The following is a 23,107-nucleotide window of genomic DNA, read 5'->3' as shown; positions in this document are numbered from 1 at the left end:
GACCGTGCCCTATCCCCATGCAGCAGACAAATGGCAGCAAACCTTGTGACTCCCAGGCCCGTGCCCTATCCCCACGCAGCAGATAAATGGCAGCAAACCTTCTGACTCCCAGGCCCTTGCTCTATCCCTGTGCAGCAGACAAATGGTAGCAAACCTTCTGACTCCCAGGCCCGTGCCCTGTCCCCATGCAGCAGACAAATGGCAGCAAACCTTGTGACTTACAGGCCCGTGCCCTATCCCCATGCAGCAGACAAATGGCAGCAAACCTTGTGACTCCCAGGCCCGTGCCCTATCCCCATGCAGCAGATAAATGGCAGCAAACCTTCTGACTCCCAGGCCCTTGCTCTATCCCTGTGCAGCAGACAAATGGTAGCAAACCTTCTGACTCCCAGGCCCGTGCCCTGTCCCCATGCAGCAGACAAATGGCAGCAAACCTTGTGACTTACAGGCCCGTGCCCTATCCCCATGCAGCAGACAAATGGCAGCAAACCTTGTGACTCCCAGGCCCGTGCCCCATCCCCATGCAGCAGACAAATGGCAGCAAACCTTGTGACTCCCAGGCCCGTGCCCTCTCCACATGCAGCAGACAAATGGCAGCAAACCTTGTGACTCCCAGGCCCGTGCCCTATCCCCATGCAGCAGACAAATGGCAGCAAACCTCCTGACTCCCAGGCCCGTGCCCCATCCCTATGCAGCAGATAAATGGCAGCAAACCTTGTGACTCCCAGGCCCGTGCCCTGTCCCCATGCAGCAGACAAATAGCAGCAAACCTTGTGCCTCCCAGGCCCGTACCCTATCCCTATGCCATACTGCTTATCTGTCGATAGTTATCGATTGATCTCTGGTATGTACTGAGCGCTCGCTTGCTTTGTGGAGAGCCCCGTACAAAACGCTTGGGAGGGTACGCTACAACAGGGTTGGTAGATGTGACCCCTGCCCACAAGGAGTTTAGAGGAGGAGTTGGGCGTTAAAAACAGATTATTGGATCAGTTTCATCACACCCCACAGACAAACGTTTGAAGTCAATGCCTGCCGATGACAAAGTAAGAAATCATCTTTAGGAGGCGTGAAGATGGAGCCATCTAGTCTCGGCTTGCTACCGCTTCAGCAGAACCCTTTCATTTTGGCCTCATGATGGCTTCTGCTTAGTTACTCGGTTTGATGAAGAAAAATTGGATCTCGCACCTGCAGTATTGGGGAACATCCAGCTCCTCAATTTTACTCGCTTTTGATCCGCTACACATCCGACATACACCCCCTGGCCTGGAATGCCCCCCCCCACCCCCCCAACATCCGCCAAGCTAGCTCTCTTCCTCCCTTCAAGGCCCTACTGAGAGCTCACCTCCTCCAGGAGGCCTTCCCACACTGAGCCTCCTCCTTCCTCTCCCCTTCCCCGACTCCATCCCTCCCGCCTTACCTCCTTCCCTTCCCCACAGCACCTGTATATATGTATATATGTTTGTACGTATTTATTACTCTATTTATTTTACTTGTGCATATCTATTCTATTTATTTTATTTTGTTAATATGTTTTGTTTTGTTCTCTGTCACCCCCTTCTAGACTGTGAGCCCACTGTTGGGTAGGGATGTGTTGCCAACTTGTACTTCCCAAGCGCTTAGTACAGTGCTCTGCACACAGTAAGCACTCAAAAAACCCATTACTCACTCACAATTATGTAACAAGCAGAGTGTGTTCCCCTCCAAACTACAACATGATGATGATGAAGATGATGGCATTTGTTAAGCGCTTACTATGTACCAAGCACTATTCTAAGTGCTGGGGGGGATACAAGGTAATCAGGTTGTCCCACATGGGGCTCACAGTCTAAATTCCCATTTTTCAGATGAGGTAACTGAGGCACAGAGAAGTTAAGCGACTTGCCCAAAGTCACACAGCTGACAAGTGGCGGAGCCGGGATTAGAACCCGTGACCTCTGACTCCCAAGCCCGTGCTCTTTCCACTGAGCCACGCTGCTTCTCTGGGCTCTGATGTTCTAAAGAGGTCATTTTAGGCCCAGGCAATACCTAAAACGAGTCAGTAAATACAGCAGTAATAACATCTCCCAAACCTGAGTCACCAGCGGGGCTAACCACCAAGCTAAAATTCAAGACTGTGAAGTTCACCACAGGCACACGTAGAGACTCACTCGTGCCTCAGCATCCGCAGCCAGAAATAACAAGCAATTATTTTTCCACCCCTCCTTTTGTGGTCCCCTCCCCGCCTTATTTTCACAGCCTTTTTCACCCCGGCTTTCCTCCATCTGGGGAGAAGTGGTAGCCAGTTGGTCTGGTAGTAGAAAGCATGACCATTTGGCCCTGGGGCTTTCCCTCTAGTAAGAGGAGCTGGACTTGAGCCATGAGGACCCTGAATCTGTGGTTCACTGATAACCCACACAGCCTGGGTTAGCAGGAGGCCGAGCTGATGAGTATTTCAGAATCAGGAGGGCAACGAAGGGGGACAAAGAGTCGATGCTTCCAAGCTGCCTTTCATCTATGGAAACCTAAGCAGGGTAGCGCCAGGGCTCATGACTTGAACCACTAATTTGCTTCTTATTTGCATGACATTGCCCCCTGGGTTCAAGAATCCAAATTCTAAGTAAATAATAATAATAAATAATAATAAATATAGTAAAATAGACAGTGAGACCTACTGCAATTGTATTGAAACCTCACGAAAGGAAAAATTCTCATTAGGGAGAGAAGATACTGCTGCTACTCACACAGAGTCTCAGTCTCTCTCTCTCTTTTTTTAAACCACTTGGTTCACCAGGCTTATCAGTCCAAAATAGGTTTCAAATGGGTAACTCTGGGCCAAGTTCTTCCCTTCCCACCCTCCTTGAAGAGTGTATGTACCCACTGTCTCCAGGGAAGGCTCCCCTCCCTCACCCTGCCGAGACTATTTTTAGCTCAGCAGTGGCTGTGACAGTGGAGGAAAGAAGGGTGGGAGGGTGAGGCTGGGATGGCCAAGGTGGGCCACCTTGCTGACACTGGAGGAAAGAGAATTAGAAGGATGAGCGTGGGGCAACTGCACAGCACATTAGAGACAAGGAAGGACCTAAAGATTGTTACTCCTAAGCCCAGGCTGGTGGAAAGAGCACAGGGCTGGGAGTCAGAGGACCTGGGTTCTAATCCCAGATCTGCCACTTGCCTGTTGTGTGACCTTGGGAAAGTCACTTCACTTCTCTGTGCTTCAGTATCCTCATCTGTAAAACGAGGATCCAATACCTTTTCTCCCTTCTACTTAGACTGTGAGTCCCATGTGGGATTTTGTATCTAACCCAGTGCTTAGTACAATGCCTGGCACATAGTAGGAACTTAAGCAATAATAAGAGCAGAGCACCCACCCAGGGTAGAAGATGCCTCCTCCCCTGCAGCCCCACGTAGCTTGGGCCAAACTAGTTTTACCAGAAAGAGAGTCAACTGAGTTTGAAAAGATTATGATCCGGGATGGAGATGCACCACAGGTTATTTTAGAAAAAGAGTGAGCTAAAGTAGGAAAATGAGTTGCCAGCCAATTGAAAACCACATGGAGCAGTGCACAGCCTGACTGTGGTTGAGAGTCTACATAGCTGGCCTTTGATGTTTTTAAAAAGGAGGCTGAGCTACTGGGTGGGGGAGCAGAGGTGCAAATTTTGAAAAGTTTGGGTAACTCACCAAGCTGCAACACCTTGGGGTGTAAAGTAACTGGAATCTGACCGGTGTCTCAGAGCAGGAAGTGATGCTGACTACTAAAGTGAGTACAGAAAGTGTTCTGATATTTATAGGAAGCTAGGTTCACTGGGAAGCCAATGACCTGAACACCTGGTTAATAATAATAATAATAATAATAATAATAATAATAATAATAATGGCATTTATTAAGCATTTACAATGTGCAAAACACTGTTCTAAGCGCTGGGGAGGATACAAGGTGATCAAGTTGTCCCACAGGGGGCTCACAGTCTTAATCCCTATTTTCCAGATGAGGTAACTGTGGCACAGAGAAGTTAAGTGACTTACCCAAAGTCACACAGCTGACAATTGATCTAAGGTTAGTTTGGAGAATTGAGGCAAAAAAAAGTTTAGCTAGCCAGTTGTTCAGCTGTGCACATCTAGACAGTTAAACCCAAAGACAGGAACTATCGCCGGTCCCCACTGGTTAGGGTGATTGGTGACTGCTTGGGTTTAACTTTTTTTTTTCTTCCCCTCTCTACCTTTTGCACGGTTGGGGAAAGGCAGAGTCGGAACTGTAGTGAATCCATTTGGGCAGCTAAGACTAGACTTCTGATGGGGTGCTCTGAGAGGAAAGCAGTGCCCTCTCAGTTGTATGCTGATGTTGGAAGAGGTCAGCTAGGGCAGCCAGAATGCAAAGTTGAAGCTGACACTGGAGCTTGACCTCAGGGGACCTGCTTGGCTCCTAGTACGAGCACAGTCCTCCTCAAGAATCACCCCCTCCTTCGATCTGGAGCAAGTCCAGCCTAGCTTGACGAAAAGGATTACTATCTTCCTGTGTTTCTGTGGGCTCTTGTTGCTGAAGGTTTGACCTCATTCCAGGTCCCACTTGCCTGCTGAGTGACCTCACATATGTCAATTAACCTCTTTGGGCCTCCGTTTTCTAACCTATAAAGTGGAGAGGATGCTGAGAAGAGAAAATGAGAATATTTGCTTTGGAAAGCTAAAATAATAATAGCATTTATTAAGCGCTTACTAAGTGCTCTACAGTTCAAGGAGGAATTATGATGATTGTTCACCATTTGTACTCTAGTTTTCACTCATGAAATTTCAAATGCCTGGAAATTCACCAGTGGACCAGCTGAGCTGATTGATTTCTTCAGCCTGCTCAGATTTTGTGCTATCCTTCTATTTCAGCCCTGGTCGGGCCTGTTCTAATCAGCGGAAGGGGTGAGAGATCATGGAATACCCAATGGCAGATGCTGAAGTCTTTGTGGACCAGGTGTCACCCTCAGGTACTACCACCTATCTCTGAAATTTGTTATGGCAACCAGGAGTAATTAGGGCCTTACTCGGGCTTTATTCTCAAAAAGAGTGGACTGAAGTTGGTTTATCTTCAACTCAGCTTTCCTGACCCTTTCTGTTTTCCCACTGATGGAATGGCAACTTTTCCTGGTTGGCTTTTTGTGATTATCTGGACAACCAATGAAAATAACAGATGAAAGGGGGAAACTTTTCTGCCTAGCAGCCCATTCACCTGGTATGTCCCAGGTGGTTTTTCATTAAAAAAGGACAGACCGTATTAGAGCTTTGTCCACTTAAGGTTCACATGGAATCCTGGCCTGATTCACCTCCTCTTTGGGCTGTGTAATAACACCCAAGTAGGAGATATGGCATTTGGGGCCTTGTCAGTCCGCTACTGCTCGGGACCCTCTAATGTCTAAAGGGATCCTAACAGTCTTTTTCCTTCACTTTAAACCCCAATTTGGAGGCCCGGGGAACTGTGGCAGGGAAAGAAAATGAATGGGAGCAGCCCTCTATTGCCTTGGCAGCTTCTCGTCACTTCACAGCAAGAAGCCCCAGCGAAAGCCCCTTGAGTAGAGGGGTTGGCTCTAAAGGGGCCAAAAGCAGACCTCCAATAGTGGTGGGGGGATCCATACTCTCCCCAAGTCCCCTGTGCTGGGTGAGAATACAGGAGCAGTAACTGATCATGTCTCCATCAGGTGCTCCGGGGACCATTCCCTGTCCCCGCATGACCTCCCTGCTGTCCCAAAGATATCCCACCAGGATTCCCAAGGAGCTCTACCCCCAGAGTTAGACGAATACAGGCACCAGAATGACTTCAGCCACTTCAAATTCATCTTTTCTTGCTTTAACTCTGCCCCCTCTTCCTCTCAGCAACATTACTTCTCCTCCCAAATGAACTCCCATGCCCACTGCCTCCTGTCAACCTTCCAGACCTTTAACCCGCTCCTGCAGCCTTGAGTGCCCCATTCTCCCAAACTTTGTTGGCCAAATTGAATGAGCTCCCCAAAGATCCCCAAACCTACTCTCTCATCTTCCCACCTAAATCCCCTCCTCCACCTAACTTTCCCATCACAATTGACACCTTCCCATTTCTGAAGTCTATAACCTTGACATTTCCCCACTCTCATTCAACTATCACTCCATTCTGTTGCTAAATCTTGTAAGTTTCCCCCTGCAGCATTTCCTGAATCAGGCCTTTAATCTCCTTCCAAATGGCTACCACCTGATAGGGCCTCCCATCAGATCCTGGCTTGACCACTGACTGCATCAGCTTCCTCACTGGTCTCCCGGCCCCTAGCCACTCCCTTCTCCAATCTGTTCTTCACTCTGTTGCTGGAGTCACCTGTAATTATGGCAATTATGGTATTTTTAAGCACTCACTATGTGTCAAGCACTGTTCTAAGTGTTGAGGGTAGATTCAAGTTTATCAAGTCAGACATGGCCACTGCCCCCACCTGGATCTCACAATGTAAACCTCCAATGGTTATTCAATCATCTTCATCTCAGATATTCTTGCCCATTTGTTTTATGGCACTATCAGCACTCTCCCTCTTTGCTATCCACTCTATTGTCCTACTGTAGCTCAGCTCACACTCTCCATTCCTCCCAAGCTCAGCTTCTCCGACTCCTAGTTCATCCCCTTCCTTTTGCCCAGAATTACGCCTGGAATCCTCTCTCCCTCCAAATCATCTAGAGTTTCAGCTCTCCCTGACATCAAAATCCTTATGAAATCCCACCTCCTCCAGGAAGCTCTCCCTGATTAATTTTTCTTCTCCTTAGGTCACATCCATCCTACCATCTCAGTAGTTTTACACCCAAAACCTCTTGTTCCACTTTTGTTCACACCATTCTACATACCACACTCTTTGAGCACTTCTTCCTTCTCACTGGAACTTATTTCATGCCTGTCTCCCCAGTTCAACTGTAAGATCCTTCTGGGCAGGGGTCATATCTTCTATTTTATTTTCCCAAGAGCTTACTTAGTAAAGTGTTCTGCACATAGAAGAGACTCAAAAACCACCACTGATTAACTGAGTTTCCCTAGCCTCCAGAGTACTTCAGTTGCTTATTTACTAATGATCCTTGACCTCTTGACATGATATCTCTTCTGTTCTCCAGCAAAGGAAGAGCCAGGGAAGAAAAGAAGGAGATCAGGCAGCCACCTGAAGTTCCGCGCCTTTCCCTCTGCAGAGCAAAGTGCCCTGAAGGAATGTGAGTACAATGTATGTCCAGGAAAGCTGGTATATGAAATGGAATCCCTAACCCAAGGGATCTTTCCCTGCCTGCCCCGCTGAAATGGAGCTAGGATTAAGCAACTCAAAAGCCAAACCACCAAGCAATACATTTCATTCAAGAAACAGAATCAACTGGACACAAGCCAGCACACCAAAACAGAATTCGGAGGTAGAAGACAGGCTGCATTTGTGCAGGAAAAAGGTCTGGAAACAGAATTAGGCTCAGCCTAGATTTCTTCTTTAATGCAGAAGAGGGGACAGGACCAAAATCCCTGGATATTCATTCATTCAATCGTATTTATTGAGTGCTTACTGTGTGCAGAGCACTGTACTAAGCGCTTGGGAAGTACAAGTTGGCAACATACAGAGACGGTCCCTACCCAACAACGGGCTCTCAGTCTAGAAGGGGGAGTCAGACAACAGAACAAAACATGTAGACAGGTGTCATTCATGACCCAAATCACTGGATTTTCATTCATCCAGTGCAAAGCACTGTATTAAGTGCTTGGGAGACTACAACATAACAACAGACACATTCTTGTCCGATAGAGAGGGTGAGGCTTGGGCTCTGCCACCCGCTGCTGCTCTGGCCTGAGTGACTCAGAGGCAGCTCCCAGAGCCCAGGCAGGAGGGGGCAGGATGTGAGGGTGGGTGGGCAAGGCCACTAGAACCCTGGACATCAACAGGGGCAGCAGGGGCCAATCAAGACACATCCCTGAAGAAGCTATGCCCACATCACCCACATTGCCATCCACACTGGGCCACCCACACTGCCACCAGACACTCAAACCAGCACTTGTCTAGGTGAACTTGATTCAATTGCAACCAATCACCCCAGTTACCCTTCACCATTCCATTCAATTGACAATGAGGTTTGGGGCACTGTGAGATTATGCCCTGGGAGGAAGATCCCATGCAGGAGACTTCCCACAGTCTTGCTTGAGATTGCTTGCATAGTTGCACCTCATTCCAAGGGAAGAGTAGAAGGAAGCCAAAGCATACTTTTGGTTTGGTTTTCCCAAGGAGTACAATGACCCTCCTTCATGACAAAAGCCCTTTGTGTTTTGGGGTATTCACAATCAAAACCAAAGAACTCAGGGCTAGGGCTTATAGTCTGGCTTCTGTCTATGGAAAATCTCACTGGCTCTCCGAGCTGCAGAGCCCAACTATGGCCGATGTTGACTCTCTGCTGGAGTCAAGAATGCAGCCAGGATGGGAACCTGGCTCCCCACAGACAGTAAACTCTCCCTGCTTGTTCCAGATGAAAAGTTGGAATCAAGGACCAGGAGAGTCCTGAGTACTACATACCAAAAAATCATCCAGTCTGTCTTCTTTGAGGATGGCATCCCCAGTGGGGTCAAGTATCTCATGTGAGTAGAGTTGATGACCCTTCTGATCAATCAATCAATCAAGTCAATGGTATTTATTGAGAGCTCCTGTGTGACCCCCCCCCCCACCCCCCGGACAACCTGATCACCTTGTAACCTCCTCAGCACTTAGAACAGTGCTTTGCACATAGTAAGCGCTTAACAAATACCATTATTATTATTATTATTATTATTATCTGGTTGCAGGGCCTGGCACTGTTAGTCTTCTTTGGCTTCTGCTTCTCCATATTATCCCAGTGCTATTTATTGAGCGGTTTAGATTTGGATTAGAGCAAGCACAGACCTGGCAGCCAGACCTGGGTTCTAATTCTGACTCTGCTGCTTGTCTGCTGTGTGGCCTTGGGCAAGTCACTTCACTTCTCTGTGCCTCAGTTACCTCATTTTAAGACTGAGCCCTATGTGGGACAGGGACTCCTGATTAGCTTGTATCTACCCCAGTGCTTAGAACAGTGCTTGGCACATAGTAAGCGCTCAGCAAGTACCGTAATTATTACTATGTGCAGAGCATATATGAAGCTTTGGCTCAAAGCACCACACCCTTCTGGATGACATATCTATTCTATATATTTTATTTTGTTAGTATGTTTGGTTTTGTTCTCTGTCTCCCCCTTTTAGACTGTGAGCCCACTGTTGGGTAGGGACTGTCTCTATATGTTGCCAACTTGTACTTCCCAAGCGCTTAGTACAGTGCTCTGCACACAGTAAGCACTCAGTAAATATGATTGATTGATTGATTGATTGCAGAGCACTGTACTAAGGGCTTGGGAGAGTCCCCAAGTTAGGAGACATGGTCTCCGCCCTCAGGGAGTTTACAAGTTGGCAGAGAGTTAAGTTCCATTTGCCTCACTTGTCTGTTCTCAGCTCTCTGCCAACTAGGGGCTCCAATGAGGAGAAATAGAAACTTAACCCGCTCTGCAGTAAGCCTGTGGTAATTTGAAAACAAGAAACAGAGATTAGCAGAAGGAAGCTGAAAGAGCACAGGACTGGGAGTCAGAGGACCTAGGTTCTATTCCTGACTCTGACACTTGTCTGCTGGGTGACCTTGGGCAAGTCACTTAACTTCTCTGTGCCTCCGTTACCTCATGTGTAAAATGGGGACTATGGCTGTGGGCCTCATGTGGAACTTGGACTGGGTCCGTTGTGATTAGCTTGTACTACGGTGCCTGGCACATTAGAAGTGCTGAACAATAAATACCATTAAAAAAAAAGTTTTCTTTTAATTTTGATCAGCACCAGTTGCCACTTCGACCCCTGCTTTTTGCCCAATCAACGGGATAACTGTTCTCTCTGTTTTAGCTCTGCATTCTGTGGGCACGGAACTCACTAACGAAGACTAACACCAGAGCTGTGCCTGGGTTATGTAACTAGTGTTCTCCTCCTCCTCCTCTCTTCCTCTCTCTAAGGCTCTATTTTCTTTCCCCTTTTTGCATCTTCACTGCCTTTCCCCCACTTGCCTTTCTTCTGTTTCACTCTACTGTGTCTAAAATCTGGAGTACAGTTTTCAACAGAGATGTGTGTGCGTGTACACACATGCTCACATACATGCCTACATATGGGTAAGCACACCCCACCTTTCTGCAGGCTCACCCCTGACCCACCTCGAGGGTCCAGAAGGTTGCTCAGATTCAGTGGTGAGCTGGGGCCATCCCCTCACCCTCACCCCCCTACAGAGGTGGAGGAAATTGTGCTCCTGAATGCCGGGTCAAGGGGGGAGAGAGAGAAAGAGAGAGAGGTTCAGTTGGCCTAAGATTCAGTGATCGGCCCACTGCTTCATTGAACCTTTCCCTCCCCAGGAGCTGCAGGCCCCGACCTTGTCCCTGCTGGCCTCCTGGGGGTTGGCCTCCACTGCCATCACTGCCATTTCCTTCTCCTCTTCTTCCCTGCAGAGCCTTCCCCTTCCCCTGTGGTTGCTGAACCAGAGCCGCCCTACCCCTCCTCCCCCTTCCCGCTGCCTAAGCATCACCACTGGCCAACACAGACTTCCCCTCTTAACGGCCCCTTTCAGGAGGGCTCCGAGGAGCACCTGCCGAAGATGACCCTGGACAGAGGTGACCCCAACCGTAGCAGAGGCGTCAGCCCCATCGGGACCCCAAGTCCTTCCACTCCTACTTTTAATGAAGTTTGCAAGTGGGGAAGATGTTTTTATTTCCAAATAAAATCCACCTCCCCCACCCCTCAAAATACAAACAATGAATCCTATCCTTCCAGAAACCGGCTCCTTGCCCTGATAGAAAAGCCATCCCTGGAGCCAGTCTACATAGGGCTGTTTGGAAGCACGGGGGCTGGGAAGAGCTCCCTGCTCAATGCCATCATCAATGAGAAAATGTTTCTGCCGGTGTCGGGCGAGAGCACCTGCACCTCGTGCCTGGTGCAAGTGAGTTCCGGTGTCAGCGACAAATATGAGGCCAAAATCCACCTCCTCTCTGACCAGGCAAGTGCTCCTCTCTTCCCACTGGGAATAAATGCATCATAAGGTCCAATGCGGGTGGGGCTTTGCTGTCCAACTTTCCCCAAAGCCCAAGGTTCTGCTTCTTCGAAGAAGCCCAGCCCACAGGGTCACTCCCTTCTCCCTCCGAAGCCCTCAAGTGGACCACGGGCTTGCTGAGGAGGTGGGAGGCAGAACGGACTTCCTCGGGGATGAGATGACCTTGGCCCCCAGCGGCCGATCCCCGAGACCGTGCCCTGCGGGCCGTGCCCCGGCTTGCCTTTGCAGGAGTGGAAGGAGGAGCTGAGGAACCTGACTGAACTCCTGGACAAGAGAGAGGAGGGCCAAGAGAGCGAAGAGAATGACTGGGGCGATGACAGCGACATCGCGGAGGAAGCTGTTCAGAAGCTGCAGATGCTTTATGGCCGCGGAGCGGAAAACAAAAGCTACGAGGAGTTACTGAGGACGAAGCTGAGGGAAAAGATCCCCACCTCCAAGATCATCACCCTCAAGGGTGAAGAGGTACTCCTGGGTTTCTTCATTCCTGGGCATTCCAGATCCTTCCCAAGTGTCCCTCCAGATTGTACACTCATTGTGGGCAGGGAACTTGCCTACCAACTCTGTTATAGTGTACTCTCCCAAGCATTTAGTACAGTGCTCTGCACACAATAGGTGTTCAATAAATAGCACTGATTGATTGATAGGTGGCCCTATTGCCGGTTTGACCCAAAGTTCTCAGTGCCAGCGGTGCACCCCGCCAGGCTCGGCAGGAGGGGAAGACACAGGTGAATGGCAGCCGCAGAGCACACACTGACGCCTGCCACTTCTCGTCTCTGGGAGCTCTTCTACTGCAGGCCTAAAGCAGGGGGGCGGGGCCAGAACGGAGCAGGACCCAAAAAGCCATCCACCGCCCACATGACCTTGGGGTCCTGGTCGGGGTTGGCAGGACTCCTGAACCGACCCCAAACCTGCCAGGCAGTGGATCTAAGTCCCACACTGTGGACAAGAAATGGCCGTTCGGAGCTGGTGTGGAGCCCTGGGCCCATCTCTCTCTACGCCTCTGGTCCTGAAACTGGTCCAAACAGGAGGGAAATGCTGAATCCCCACCAACTGCCTGCGGGCACCTGATCTGGTCGGGGGGCTCCTGAGGAGACAGGTGTACCCACCCACCTCTTCTCCTCTGACCCCCCGCCCCCTGATTGGAGCTGCTGATCCCTGTTGGGGGTGGAAGATGAACACTCAGACTGGCACCTCCCTGGCTCCCCTTCAGCCTAATCTATCAATCAATCAGTGGTATTTATTTATTCACCAGCTTCCTCTCTGAGATCAGACTTGGCCATGCCAGCCTCCACAGAGATTACCATCACCACCTCCACCACTGCTGCTGCAGCTCTCCCCTTCACCCTCCCTCCCCTGAGAAGCTGTGAACAGACTAGTGGGCAAGTGGTCCACTGGAGGGGGCTGGCCAAATTGGGGCAGAGGTAGAGAGAAAAAAAGGGGTGTGGGCCACATTTACCACATCGGTTCAGGGCTGGGAACACAACCGAGCCAACATGGCAGCGGCCCGGTTCCAATGATCTCTCCACCACCAAGCCTCAGAACTCTGACTCTTAGGAGCAGTTCCAGCTATACACATAGGCCTGTCCGGGGAAGAGCACAATCTCCCTTTAAAGGTTCGAATCAAGGGATGAATCCTGAGGCAAAGTGGAAGGAGAGAAGGGAGGAAACGTGCCCTTGTCTCTTCCGCCCAGGCAAGTGAGCTCTCTGCTCAGCTGGACTCATACATCCGCATTCAGACGGGAGATGCTGATGGACAACTGTCCAAACCCCAAATCCAGCCCCTCATCAAGTATGTGGAGGTGACACTCCCCTACTCAGAGGTGATTCCTGAAGGGGTTGTGCTGGTGGACATCCCGGGGACAGGAGACTTCAACAGCGAGAGAGACGACATATGGAAAAAGGTAATTTCCCTCTCAGGGGGCATCTTTTCGAGAGCCCCAGAAATGCTCTGTGGTTTGACTGGTGAACTTGGGGAAAGACTACTTGTCCTAAAGACTGAACCCCAAGCCCTCACAGTGTGCTAGGGGCTCCAAAAATGGAACTAAAGAGTTCAGCTTCTACTCACCAACTCTGCTGGGTGTTATTGAACTTTCAGAGATCCCGAGGGAAGCTACTGTCTCTGCCCCAAGGGATGCTGAGGACTATGGGTGGAGGAGTCACTACTGTTTAGAAGTGGCAGCAATCAGCAAACACGAAGAAGGGAATCTTGTTGGGGATGAGATTGCTGGGAAACTCTAGCCAAGTAAAGTAGTCGCTGCAGAAGGTCTAGCATGCTTCAGAGAGGCCAGAAGCACAACAGGTGTTGAGATGCGGCGAGGCCTAGTGAAAAGAGCATTGGCCTGAAAGTCCAAGGAACTGAATTCTAATCCTGGTTCTGGCACGTGCTTGGGCCTCAGTTACTTCATCTATAAAATGGGGATTAAATGCCTGTCCTCCTTCTAGTTTATCTCTTAGTCTGTGAGCCCCATGTGATGAATTCACATTTTGTCTTGGGAGAGAGAATTATCTCTCTATGGAAAACGAAGCTAAATTGTGCAATGGCAAATAGATCACTCTCCTTCAGGGACATTGTTCTGTCCCTGTGAGCTTTGCTGTTGGCACAGAAAGGTAAATGGCATGCCCAGGGCTCCAGAGACAGCCAGTTACGAGGAGGGATTTCTATTCAGAAGCCAGGTTTTGCATGTCCCCATCCAGGTCCGGTCTGCCAAATTGCTGGGGATTTACTGTATGGGATTTTGTTACGTGCATTAGTGAGCAGGTGCCTACCCGCTGTCTTACAGACCATTAATAAATGCTCCGTGATCTGGGTGATCAGCGACATTGAACGAGTCTCAGGGGGAAAAGCCCATGAAGTCCTCCTGAGAGAAAGCCTTAAAGCCTGCCAGCGGGGCGTCTGCACAGATATCTCCCTGGTGGTCACGAAGGCTGACAAACTCTACCTGCCGGAATACCTAAGGTATCACATTGGGCACACTGGGAAATGCATCTCCACACTCCGCAAAAGAGAGTATCCAATCCCCTCCCCTGATCCCAGATAGTCCGAACTTCCAGCTAATGGGGCTGATGCAACGCTGACACAGCCCTTTTCAAAGTCTTCTCTAAATTTTTTCAGTCATCATGGGAAAGGCCCTCATCCCAATCCTTTAACCAGAGGCTGAATGAATTGTTTTTGTTAAACTTGGGATCATCCCCACAAGTATCTCCTGGGCTTGGTTCGGGGAATTTATCTGCTTGCATTTTAATATCATAGATAATCGTACATACTGAACTAAGGCAAAGGGGTTGTCATCTCTTTATTTTGTTTTCCAGGGAAAGAAAGAACGGAAAGGTGAGTACCGACCATTTCCTTTTAAAGTAATGGAATTGATAGCCAACCTAGAGAAATCCCTTTGCTGGGAGCACTTGGATTCTGTTTCTATGTTGTCCCCATAAAATTCCAGCAGCCCCACCCTTTTCTAGAGGAAAGGGGAGGAGTCACAGGGGCCTGTTGATTTTAGTTCAAGGAGTTGAAAACTCCAAAAAGAGTTTGTTACTTGACAAAGGAAGAAGCCTCTTCCTTCTGTGATAGTGACTGGGGCAGCAGGGCTGCCTTCCAACCACTCCTGCAGGGCCCTGGAGTGTGATCTTTCACGGGGAGGTGATGTGAGGAGGGTGACTGAACTACTCAGCTTTGGTCTCTGATGCCATGAGAGGAAGTCAAAGCTGGCTTATGGGTCTAGCTCGGGACTCCAAAAGGTGGCTGGCCATTTCGCCCTGTATCAAGCCATGAATCCATCTCATTAGTTTCAAGGCCCACACTCTTTGGCTCTCCTCTTTGCCCCTCCATGGCTAGACCTCTCTTTCATCTTGCCCACCTCTGACCTCTCACTTCCATTGTTCCCAGGATCCGTAGCCCCCTCCCCTCCCAAATCTGCTAGACCTCAATCCTCCCCACCTTCAAAGCCCTCCTAAAATGCCAACTCCTCCAGCGAGCCTTCCCTGACTAGTCATCGGCACTCACCTCTTAAACATATGTGTTTGTTTATACCCGATTTTATTTATTTTGATTCCATTGCTTGAGAGTATTTCTGGGTTCTGCCTGTCCTCTCCGGTGGAACATAAACTCATTTTGTGCAGGGAACAGGACTCGAGTTTCTGGCCATCTTCCCAAGCACTTCAATATCACATTCAATACCCTCACTCTTCAGCCACACATGCCCTCCCAGTGAACTTCACTGTCAGTGCTGTCTTCTTTATCTACAGGCAGTTATATATCCCGCACATAAAATTAGACTCACACAAGTGAGATGCTTCACTATACAATGTAAGAAGGCTAAAGTAGACGGATGGCCACCCCTGACCTGCCAGATCCATTTTCTGAACACAGTAGAGATCTAGAGTAGTATTACTGATGATGACTTCCACCTCAGTGTCAGGGTATGGCTTAAAAGTCATCTGCACCACAGGGTGAGGATATATGATGGGTTGGGCAGTTTGCTGTGGATTTCTGAAACCCCTGGTGGTGTTTTCAATTCTGCTGCTTGGCAACAAAAGAAAGTCACTGCTCCAAGAGTCTCTCTGTCCCCAATTACCATACATTAGGCCAGTCTGCCAATGTTGTCTCCCTGTGGTCAGTAGTTGCGTCACGATATTTGAACTCATGCATCCCTAAAACTTTAAAACATTTCTTTTACCCTTCTTGTTTACTGCCCTCCCCACTGATATCCGATGGGGAGGGAGCCAACTACTTAATGATTGAGCTGAAGTAACAGCTACAGTTCTCTGTAAACTGTTCAAAAATGACAGGTTTGTCCTGCCTCCCTGCTCAGCCCCACGGGGAGTGGGAAGGCTAAGAAGGCTGCAGGCCGATCTTTATGCCAGAGGGCAGCCACCAGGGCCCCACACTTAAGGAGGCCCTGAGTCTGAGGTGACCTGGAAACTGTACTCCACCTCCTCAAGCCCTGACACTGTCTTCCTTCACCTCCTGATGGGACCCCTTGCCCAGGCACTCGCACAACTCCCTTAACCTCATGGGATCCTGAATGCACAGGGATTGGGGAGCACAAACTCCCATGACACAGTGAAGGGTGGCTCGATGCCAGCCCAAGGGCCAGTCAGAGAGTCTTCAGGCCATTGGGCTGGGCCCACAACGACCTGGCTTCATACACAGTGGACAGTGGAAGGGCCAAGATGTTGCCATCCAGCTCCAAGTATCCTAGTGACAGTAAGCAAGAAGGAGAGAACTCTGATGGGTGAATCATTACCATGACAGAGCAAACCTGCTGTCCTTCTCTCGGGTGGAGAACTCAGAGAAGCAGATGGGGAGACTTTTTTCCTAAATTTAAAGAGCTATTTCTTCCATCTTTTACCCTTCTCTTTTTGGGGATGTCCTCCCAAAGCTGCAGCTCCTCAATAAGGAAGTTTATATTTAAAACAATCAACCAGTGCCCCCTCATCCCCATCCTGCCGACATTGGCAGCTGCAGCCACATGAGGATGACCAGGCTGCTTCCAGGCAGTGAGCGAATGATCGGTGATGGCCCCAGAGGACCCCTGATAAGAGGAAGCAAAGTGGGGCAATGGAGCCCAGCTAGCTACTCTGGCTCTGAGCTGTGAAAAACCTACACACAGCTCTACAGGAAACTGCCTGATGGAGGAATCAGATATGTTCACTGCAAGTCCAAGGCTCCCCAAACCCACCCAAGACCTTGGAGAGCTGTTTTGGCAAAGGACAGAAACCGCAGTTCGGCCTCCATGGTTGCCATAGATGTTCCCACATTTAATCTCAGGCATCTATTTGGAAGAGAAGGATCATGGCCTTGAAGCCCAAGACTGTGAAAGCATGAACAAGGCACTGTGTTTCAGTTTCAGCAGTGTTTGTGTTGGACTGTTTTGCTATTTTGCTAGCCTTGAACATTACCGCATGCCCTCAGAAGAAATCAGAACACTTAAACGAAAGTCTGGCAGCAGGCCTAAATGGTACTGGGTACATGCTGCAATCCTTTCTGCTCTCTCATTGCTTGGTTTCTGGGGGAACAGGACTTGGAGGAATCCTTCCTTCACGTTGATGGTGGTGTTCTCTGAGCATGGCGTTGTGGAAAACCATGAAGTCCCTGCAACCAAGGGAAACCTGCCACCTAACAAGGACAAACCGGGCTCCTTCTGCTTCCCCTCCCTAAACGCAGCACCAGATAAACTAGAGATTTCAAAGACTAGAGATTTCATTATCACCACCATCAAGAAGGAAGGTGACTGTTGAGGCAGCTCCCTATTCTTCCTTGCTAGCAAAATCCAGGGGAGGGCACTTTGGACCTGGATGCTACACAACTGATTTTGGAATCCCAGTGTGGCTTTAAGCCACCACAGAGCACAACGATATGTTCTTTGCTGTACAGGAAAAGGACCCTTATAGCATTTGATACCATCCACAGACCTACTCTCTGGAGGCAAGCTAGATAGTTGTGGGTATTTGGAGTTCACCAAGATATTAAGGCTATGCCACAATGGTATGGCCAGTTGGGGTTAGGTTTTTTGACTCTATGTAAGAGCAATTCCCCATTATTAATGAAATGAAGCAATGGTGGGAAAGCTCTGGCTTTATTTTATCTATTTTACCCAGCTTTGTGGAGGATACACAAAGACTCTCCTAAGCCCATAAAGGAAAATGTTTCCCAATGTGCTGGAAAGCTTCTCACTCAAACTGAAACTTTCTTTAGAAATATGGAAGAAAAATGACTGATGAGCTCAGGTAGAGGGACTGTGGAAAATGAGCAAATGAGCAATGCAGCAAAAACTCAATCGATGGGACACGGGCCCAGGCAGTTGGGAGCAGCCGGTAGATCAGCTTGGCCCCCCGATAATGGCAATTAGGGTGATTTTAGAGCACCATCATGCCCAAAAAGGGAGAAGGAACAAAACCCTCCCCAAGCACTGTGAATAACAAAGGCATCTGCCCTCAACTTGGTTTAGATGCCCTTGCTGAGGGTGACAGGGATTTCTGCTGTTCAAGACATTGGTTTACTCTGAAACCAAGTGGGGTTTGGGCCATTAGCGTGGGATATCTCTGGGCACACCCCCTTACAACAGATGCGGCTGTGCCCTCCTTTTTATATGTCACTGTTGAGTGGAACACACAAATCTCCTACTTGATGATGGTGCCTCCCATTGTAATGGCTGATGAGCCTTGGCCCAGTCACAAAGACTTAGGGATCAAGAGTCTGCACAAAGGTTAGAGTGGCTGCAGCGCTACTGGTTTTTGCAGTGCCCCTTGCACTAGCTTCTCTGCCTGCTGGGGCACAAAGTGCAGTGAGTGAGTAGGTGGAAAGGGTGTGGCACATTGTGAGGTGCACGTTTGAATTTTGTGCACAAAACCCATTTACATCCAAAGTAACTGTAGCATGGTACTAAATCTGTGCCAGCAGGAGGTTGCCAGGGTAGTCCCCTCGACAGCCGCTACAGTCTTCCCTACCTGCCCATGTTAGCCAGCTGTTTTCGGGATTCCTGATATGGCTGTCTACCATGGGAGATGCCTTAGGGCGTTCTGTGGTCAGAAATCTTTGTCACTGGTGGTGCTGTCCCAGCAGGAACACCCCTGCTTTGTCTCCCCATGCCACTCCCTCCCCACTGCAGTGAAATGTGGTTTGGACTTTTGGGATGCATCAAGTATTTGAGACCAGAACAGGATCCATGTGGAAGTAACATTTTCCAGGAGTGAAGGAGAGGGAAAGAAAAGACCTGTAGTCTTTACTATATAGAGGCCAAAGACCTCTTGAACATAAGCTTACATTGCTTGCTGCCTAGACCTGGGTCTAGATCAGCTTCCATACCTTGATAATAATAATAATAATAATAATAATAATGACATTTATTAAGCACTTACTATGCACAAAGCACTGTTCTAAGCGCTGGGGAGGTTACAAGGTGCTCAGGTTGTCCCGCGGGGGCTCACAGTCTTAATCCCCATTTTACAGATGAGGTAACTGAGGCACAGAGAAGTTAAGTGACTTGCCCAAAGCCACACAGCTGACACTTGGCAGAGCCAGGATCTGAACCCATGAACTCTGACTCCAAAGCCCGTTGCTCTTTCCACTGAACCACGCTACTTCCCCTAGTTACAGCTTGATAGTTACAGCTTTTGGAATCTGAAGATAAAGCTACTGATGGAAGATTTTATCAGCATAAGAGATGGCGAATGCACAAACAAAAATCTTGTCCAGAGCTTAGAAAAGTGCTCTGCACAGAGTAAGTGCTCGATATATACATGGTATATATGAATATATATATATATATATACACATGTATATATACCATTGATTGATTTAAGCACAGTTCATTGCCCCTACAGGGGTAAAAATGACTCATGCATATGCCCTACTGATGTGGGGTGTCCCCTAAACTAAACAGGTGGGTTATGGAAGTAAGTAGTCCAGACCAATTGGTTGCCTGGTGGCTGGAGATGGAAAAAAATATGTCCCTAAAACATTGCCCGATTCATCCAAACCAACAGGGCTCACCGTCAGACCAGGACTGCTGAGCTGCACCCTTGAAACAAGATAGGAAATGAAGAAAATAACTGACACGTAATGGAGCATCAAGATGCAGCTTGATGATAACAGTCATCACTCAGAAAGAAAAGCACTTGGGTCAGATATGGGGTTGCTCTCACAGCACTAAGCAAAACTAGACTCTGTAACGATAGACAGCCCGTAGAGACAGGCGCTACACAATCCTCCTTTGCCCAACCCACTCTAAACAGAGTTACAAGCTTCACCCCAAATGACCCGAGGCCCAGCTACAACCCAGCCTACACACTTCAATCCTCTGACACCAAACTACTCACTGTGTCTTGATCTCATGTATCTCACTGCCGATCCTCTTGCCCATGTCCTCCCTCTGGCCTGGAACTGGGAAAGCAGTTTGGCCCAGTGAGAAGCTTTGTGGCCTAGTGGAGAGAGCAAGGGCCTGGGATTCCTAAGGACCTGGGTTCTAATTTAGCTCTGCCAATTACTTGCTGTGTGACCTTGGGCAAGTTACTTAACTTCTCTGTGCCTCAGTCTCCTCAACTGTAAAATGAGGATACTTGTTCTTCCTCCTACTAGACTGTGAGCCCCATGTGGAACAAGGGATGGTGTGCAATCTAGTTAAATTGTACCTATTCCAGCACTTACAACAGTGTTTGACACATATTAAGTGCTTAACAAATACCATAAAAAAACTCCCTACCCCATCATATACAACAGGCCTCCACCCTCCCACCTTCAAAGCCTTATTAAAATCACATCTCCTCCAAGAGTCCCTTCCCAATTAAGCCCTCATTTCCCTTACTTCCTCTCCCTTCCGTGCCATCTATGCACTTGGATCTGTAATAATTATTAATATTTATAGTATCTGTTAAGTGCTTACTACATGCCAAGCACTGTTTTAGGCACTGAGGTAGATACAAGTTGATCAGATTGGGCACCGTCCCTGTCCCACATGGTACTCACAGTTTACTCACACAGAAGCACCGTGGCTTAGTGGAAAGAGCCCGGGCTTGGGAGTCAGAGGCTGTGGGTTCTAATCCCGGCTCTACCACTTGTCAGCTGTGTGGCTTTGGGCAAGTCACTTAACTTCTCTGTGCCTCAGTTATCTCATCTGTAAAATGGGGATCAGGACTATAAGCGCCATGTGGGACAACCTAATTGCCTTGTATCTAACCCAGGGCTTGGAACAGTGCTTAGCACATAGTAAGCACTTAACAAATACAAACATTATTATTACTTTGACAGCTTTTAAGCACTTGATAGTCATTCCACCCTCAGCCCAACAGCATTTATGTCTATAATTTATTTTAATGTTTTTCTCTCCCTGTAGACTGTAAGCTTCGTGACTATTATGTGCATATCTATAATTTATTTTAATGTTTGTCTCCCCTTGTAGACCGCAAGCTTCTTGTGGGCAAGGAATGTGTCTACAAATTCTGTCACACAGTACTCTCCCAAGTGCTTTTTAGTTCAGTGCTCTGCATACAGTAAGCGCTCAATTCTGATTGACTGATTCTACGGGCCCAGTGGGCCAGAGATTCTCTTTAGAAGCCACTCACACTCACTCGCACCCATCAGCAGCGCTATTTTCAAACTGAAATGACAGTTTTATGGTTGAAGCAAAGTGTCTTGGCATTCACTCCAACTCTGTCTTCCTTTTTTTGCGTCTAGCAAGCTATTGGAACTCAGCGAGAGGCGATTTTAGAGAGAAACGGGGCGGTGAAGCTGCAAAGGAGTAGGATTCTGAAGGAAAAGCTGAAGGTAAAAAATCAGTATGTGATAACATGAAGGCCTAACCAAGCCTTTGGCTGGTCCCACACAAGAAACCTCAAGCACTTTGATAAATTGGAGAAGACCCTCTATTATCTGTGGCTCCCCAAGGCAGGCTGAAGTTGCTATCCAGGAAACCCTCACTCCATAAACAGACCAGGCTATATCCTGGGCACATGACACTCATTTTTATGGTCCTCTCTGCTGCTTCACTACTGCCTTGTGCCCTGCCTAATTCAGACCAAAACCTCCCAAATGCTGCTCCAGGAGAAGGGTTCCAGGATTAGTGGAAACCTGTAGATTTGCTCCTACAGGGCCCGGAGAGCAGCTAGTTTCTTTTCCTGGCACAGGTTCACCCCACAGATGGCCCAGCTCCCTGTCCAATGAGTACAAGGTTAGGTGTGGATGGCCCCCTCCAAAATCTGTTGGGGTTCACGCAGGTTCATTTTTCCCTCCTGGCAGCTCCAGGTTGGGGGGTACCCATGCAGGCAGTTGTGGAGTTGCCTCACATGGGGTCTGTGGACTTCTGGAGCAGGCATCTTGCCAACGGGCAAGAATGGTGTCACCACCCACGTGCAGCGATGCTGTCCAGAAGTGGGGCCTGGGCTCTGTTAGCCCTAACCTGTTGTGCTGTAGTCCCAGATGCCATGGTCCTGGAGTTAGGCTCAGATTGGAAGGACATGGCGAGCACTGGGGCCAGGTCAGGTGGTCAAGCCAGGAGAATCCAATCCTTAGAGAACTTTGGTAAAGGAGGGAGGAAGTAAAGAAGTCATTCTGGGGTGACATTGACTGAGGCCCATCTCTAGTGGGATTGGGTTATCCACAGACCCTGGCCTGGATTACAGAGCGGGTGTTCTGACCCCAGAGACAAGTAAGTTGGGGAGAGCACGTAGCCGAGTCAGTAGGGGCCAGCTGCTCCCTCTTCTGGCATCCCAAATTGGGGGCAAGAGTGTAGGAGTTGGGAAGAGGTTCCATTCCCTAGATTGGGTCACTGCATTCACTGTGGGACTGTTCTGTTTTAGAGGAAATTGCCTAGCAGCTCGATGATTCTGGATGCTCCAGAGTTGGTATACACGGTCAGCGCTCAAGAGTATTGGCAGCAAGAACTACTCAGTGAGGAAGAGACAGGTAACTTCTGTTTTTCCCTCAAACTCTGAATCTCCCAATGTTAAACTTGGCCCTCAGTGCTTCGGGTTTGTGATTGCTGCAGCCTCTGCCGGGCACACAACAGGGTGCTGTTTGCAAAACGGGCACTTGATTGGATTATGATTGTGCCTGGGACCCCTCTCTGATCTTCTTCCACCCAGCTGAAATGAGCCACATCCTCTTATTGGGTGGGGGAGTTATCTGATTCATTTGGATCATTTGACAAGCATACGATGTAATCTGATTGGGCATTTACCATTATTAAAACATGCATATCTGCTCGACTTAATCAGATGGGACAGGGAGAAGAGACCCTGAGTCTGGGGGCTGGCCAGAGGTAAGAGGTAAAAGCTGAGAGAGGATGATAGCCCACCACCTTTGTACAAAGGCTGAGGGGAAAATATGTAGAACTGAGACCCTGCTCAAGACTTAGGTGTCCTTAGATGGACATGTATCAGCCCATGGAAAGGTACCAGCCTATACTCTGCCCAAGCTAGGCAGCCTGCTTAGATGGATTTGGGCAGGATGCAGGGAATGTGTCTGTTTACTGTGGTATTGTACTCTCCCAAGCACTTAGTACAGTGCTGTGCTCACAGTAAGCGTTCAATAATACAATTGAATGAAT

At 48.7% G+C, this 23,107-nt stretch overlaps 1 protein-coding gene and 1 long non-coding RNA gene across 2 annotated transcripts in view; one reads left to right on the top strand and one right to left on the bottom strand.

Annotated features, from left to right (window-relative positions):
* The window catches only part of LOC119932282, a 70,576-nt gene that overhangs the window by 14,663 nt on the left and 32,806 nt on the right, over window positions 1–23,107 (bottom strand). The gene's annotated exons all lie outside the window — the stretch shown is intronic.
* NUGGC (nuclear GTPase, germinal center associated) overlaps window positions 4,892–23,107 on the top strand; it is a 36,716-nt gene continuing 18,500 nt past the window's right edge. The window contains exons 1-10 of the mRNA XM_038751375.1: window positions 4,892–4,946; window positions 7,078–7,170; window positions 8,455–8,563; window positions 10,790–11,012; window positions 11,295–11,528; window positions 12,758–12,967; window positions 13,847–14,022; window positions 14,376–14,394; window positions 21,238–21,327; window positions 22,359–22,464. Coding sequence (XP_038607303.1) covers window positions 4,892–4,946; window positions 7,078–7,170; window positions 8,455–8,563; window positions 10,790–11,012; window positions 11,295–11,528; window positions 12,758–12,967; window positions 13,847–14,022; window positions 14,376–14,394; window positions 21,238–21,327; window positions 22,359–22,464 — 1,315 coding nt within the window. The remainder of the gene's footprint in view (window positions 4,947–7,077; window positions 7,171–8,454; window positions 8,564–10,789; window positions 11,013–11,294; window positions 11,529–12,757; window positions 12,968–13,846; window positions 14,023–14,375; window positions 14,395–21,237; window positions 21,328–22,358; window positions 22,465–23,107) is intronic.

Source organism: Tachyglossus aculeatus, chromosome 9 (genome assembly GCF_015852505.1).
Source record: "Tachyglossus aculeatus isolate mTacAcu1 chromosome 9, mTacAcu1.pri, whole genome shotgun sequence".
NCBI classification, from domain to species: Eukaryota; Metazoa; Chordata; class Mammalia; order Monotremata; family Tachyglossidae; genus Tachyglossus; species Tachyglossus aculeatus.
The sequence above is the reverse complement of the archived record's forward strand: the minus strand, read 5'-3'. Positions and strand labels throughout refer to the sequence as shown.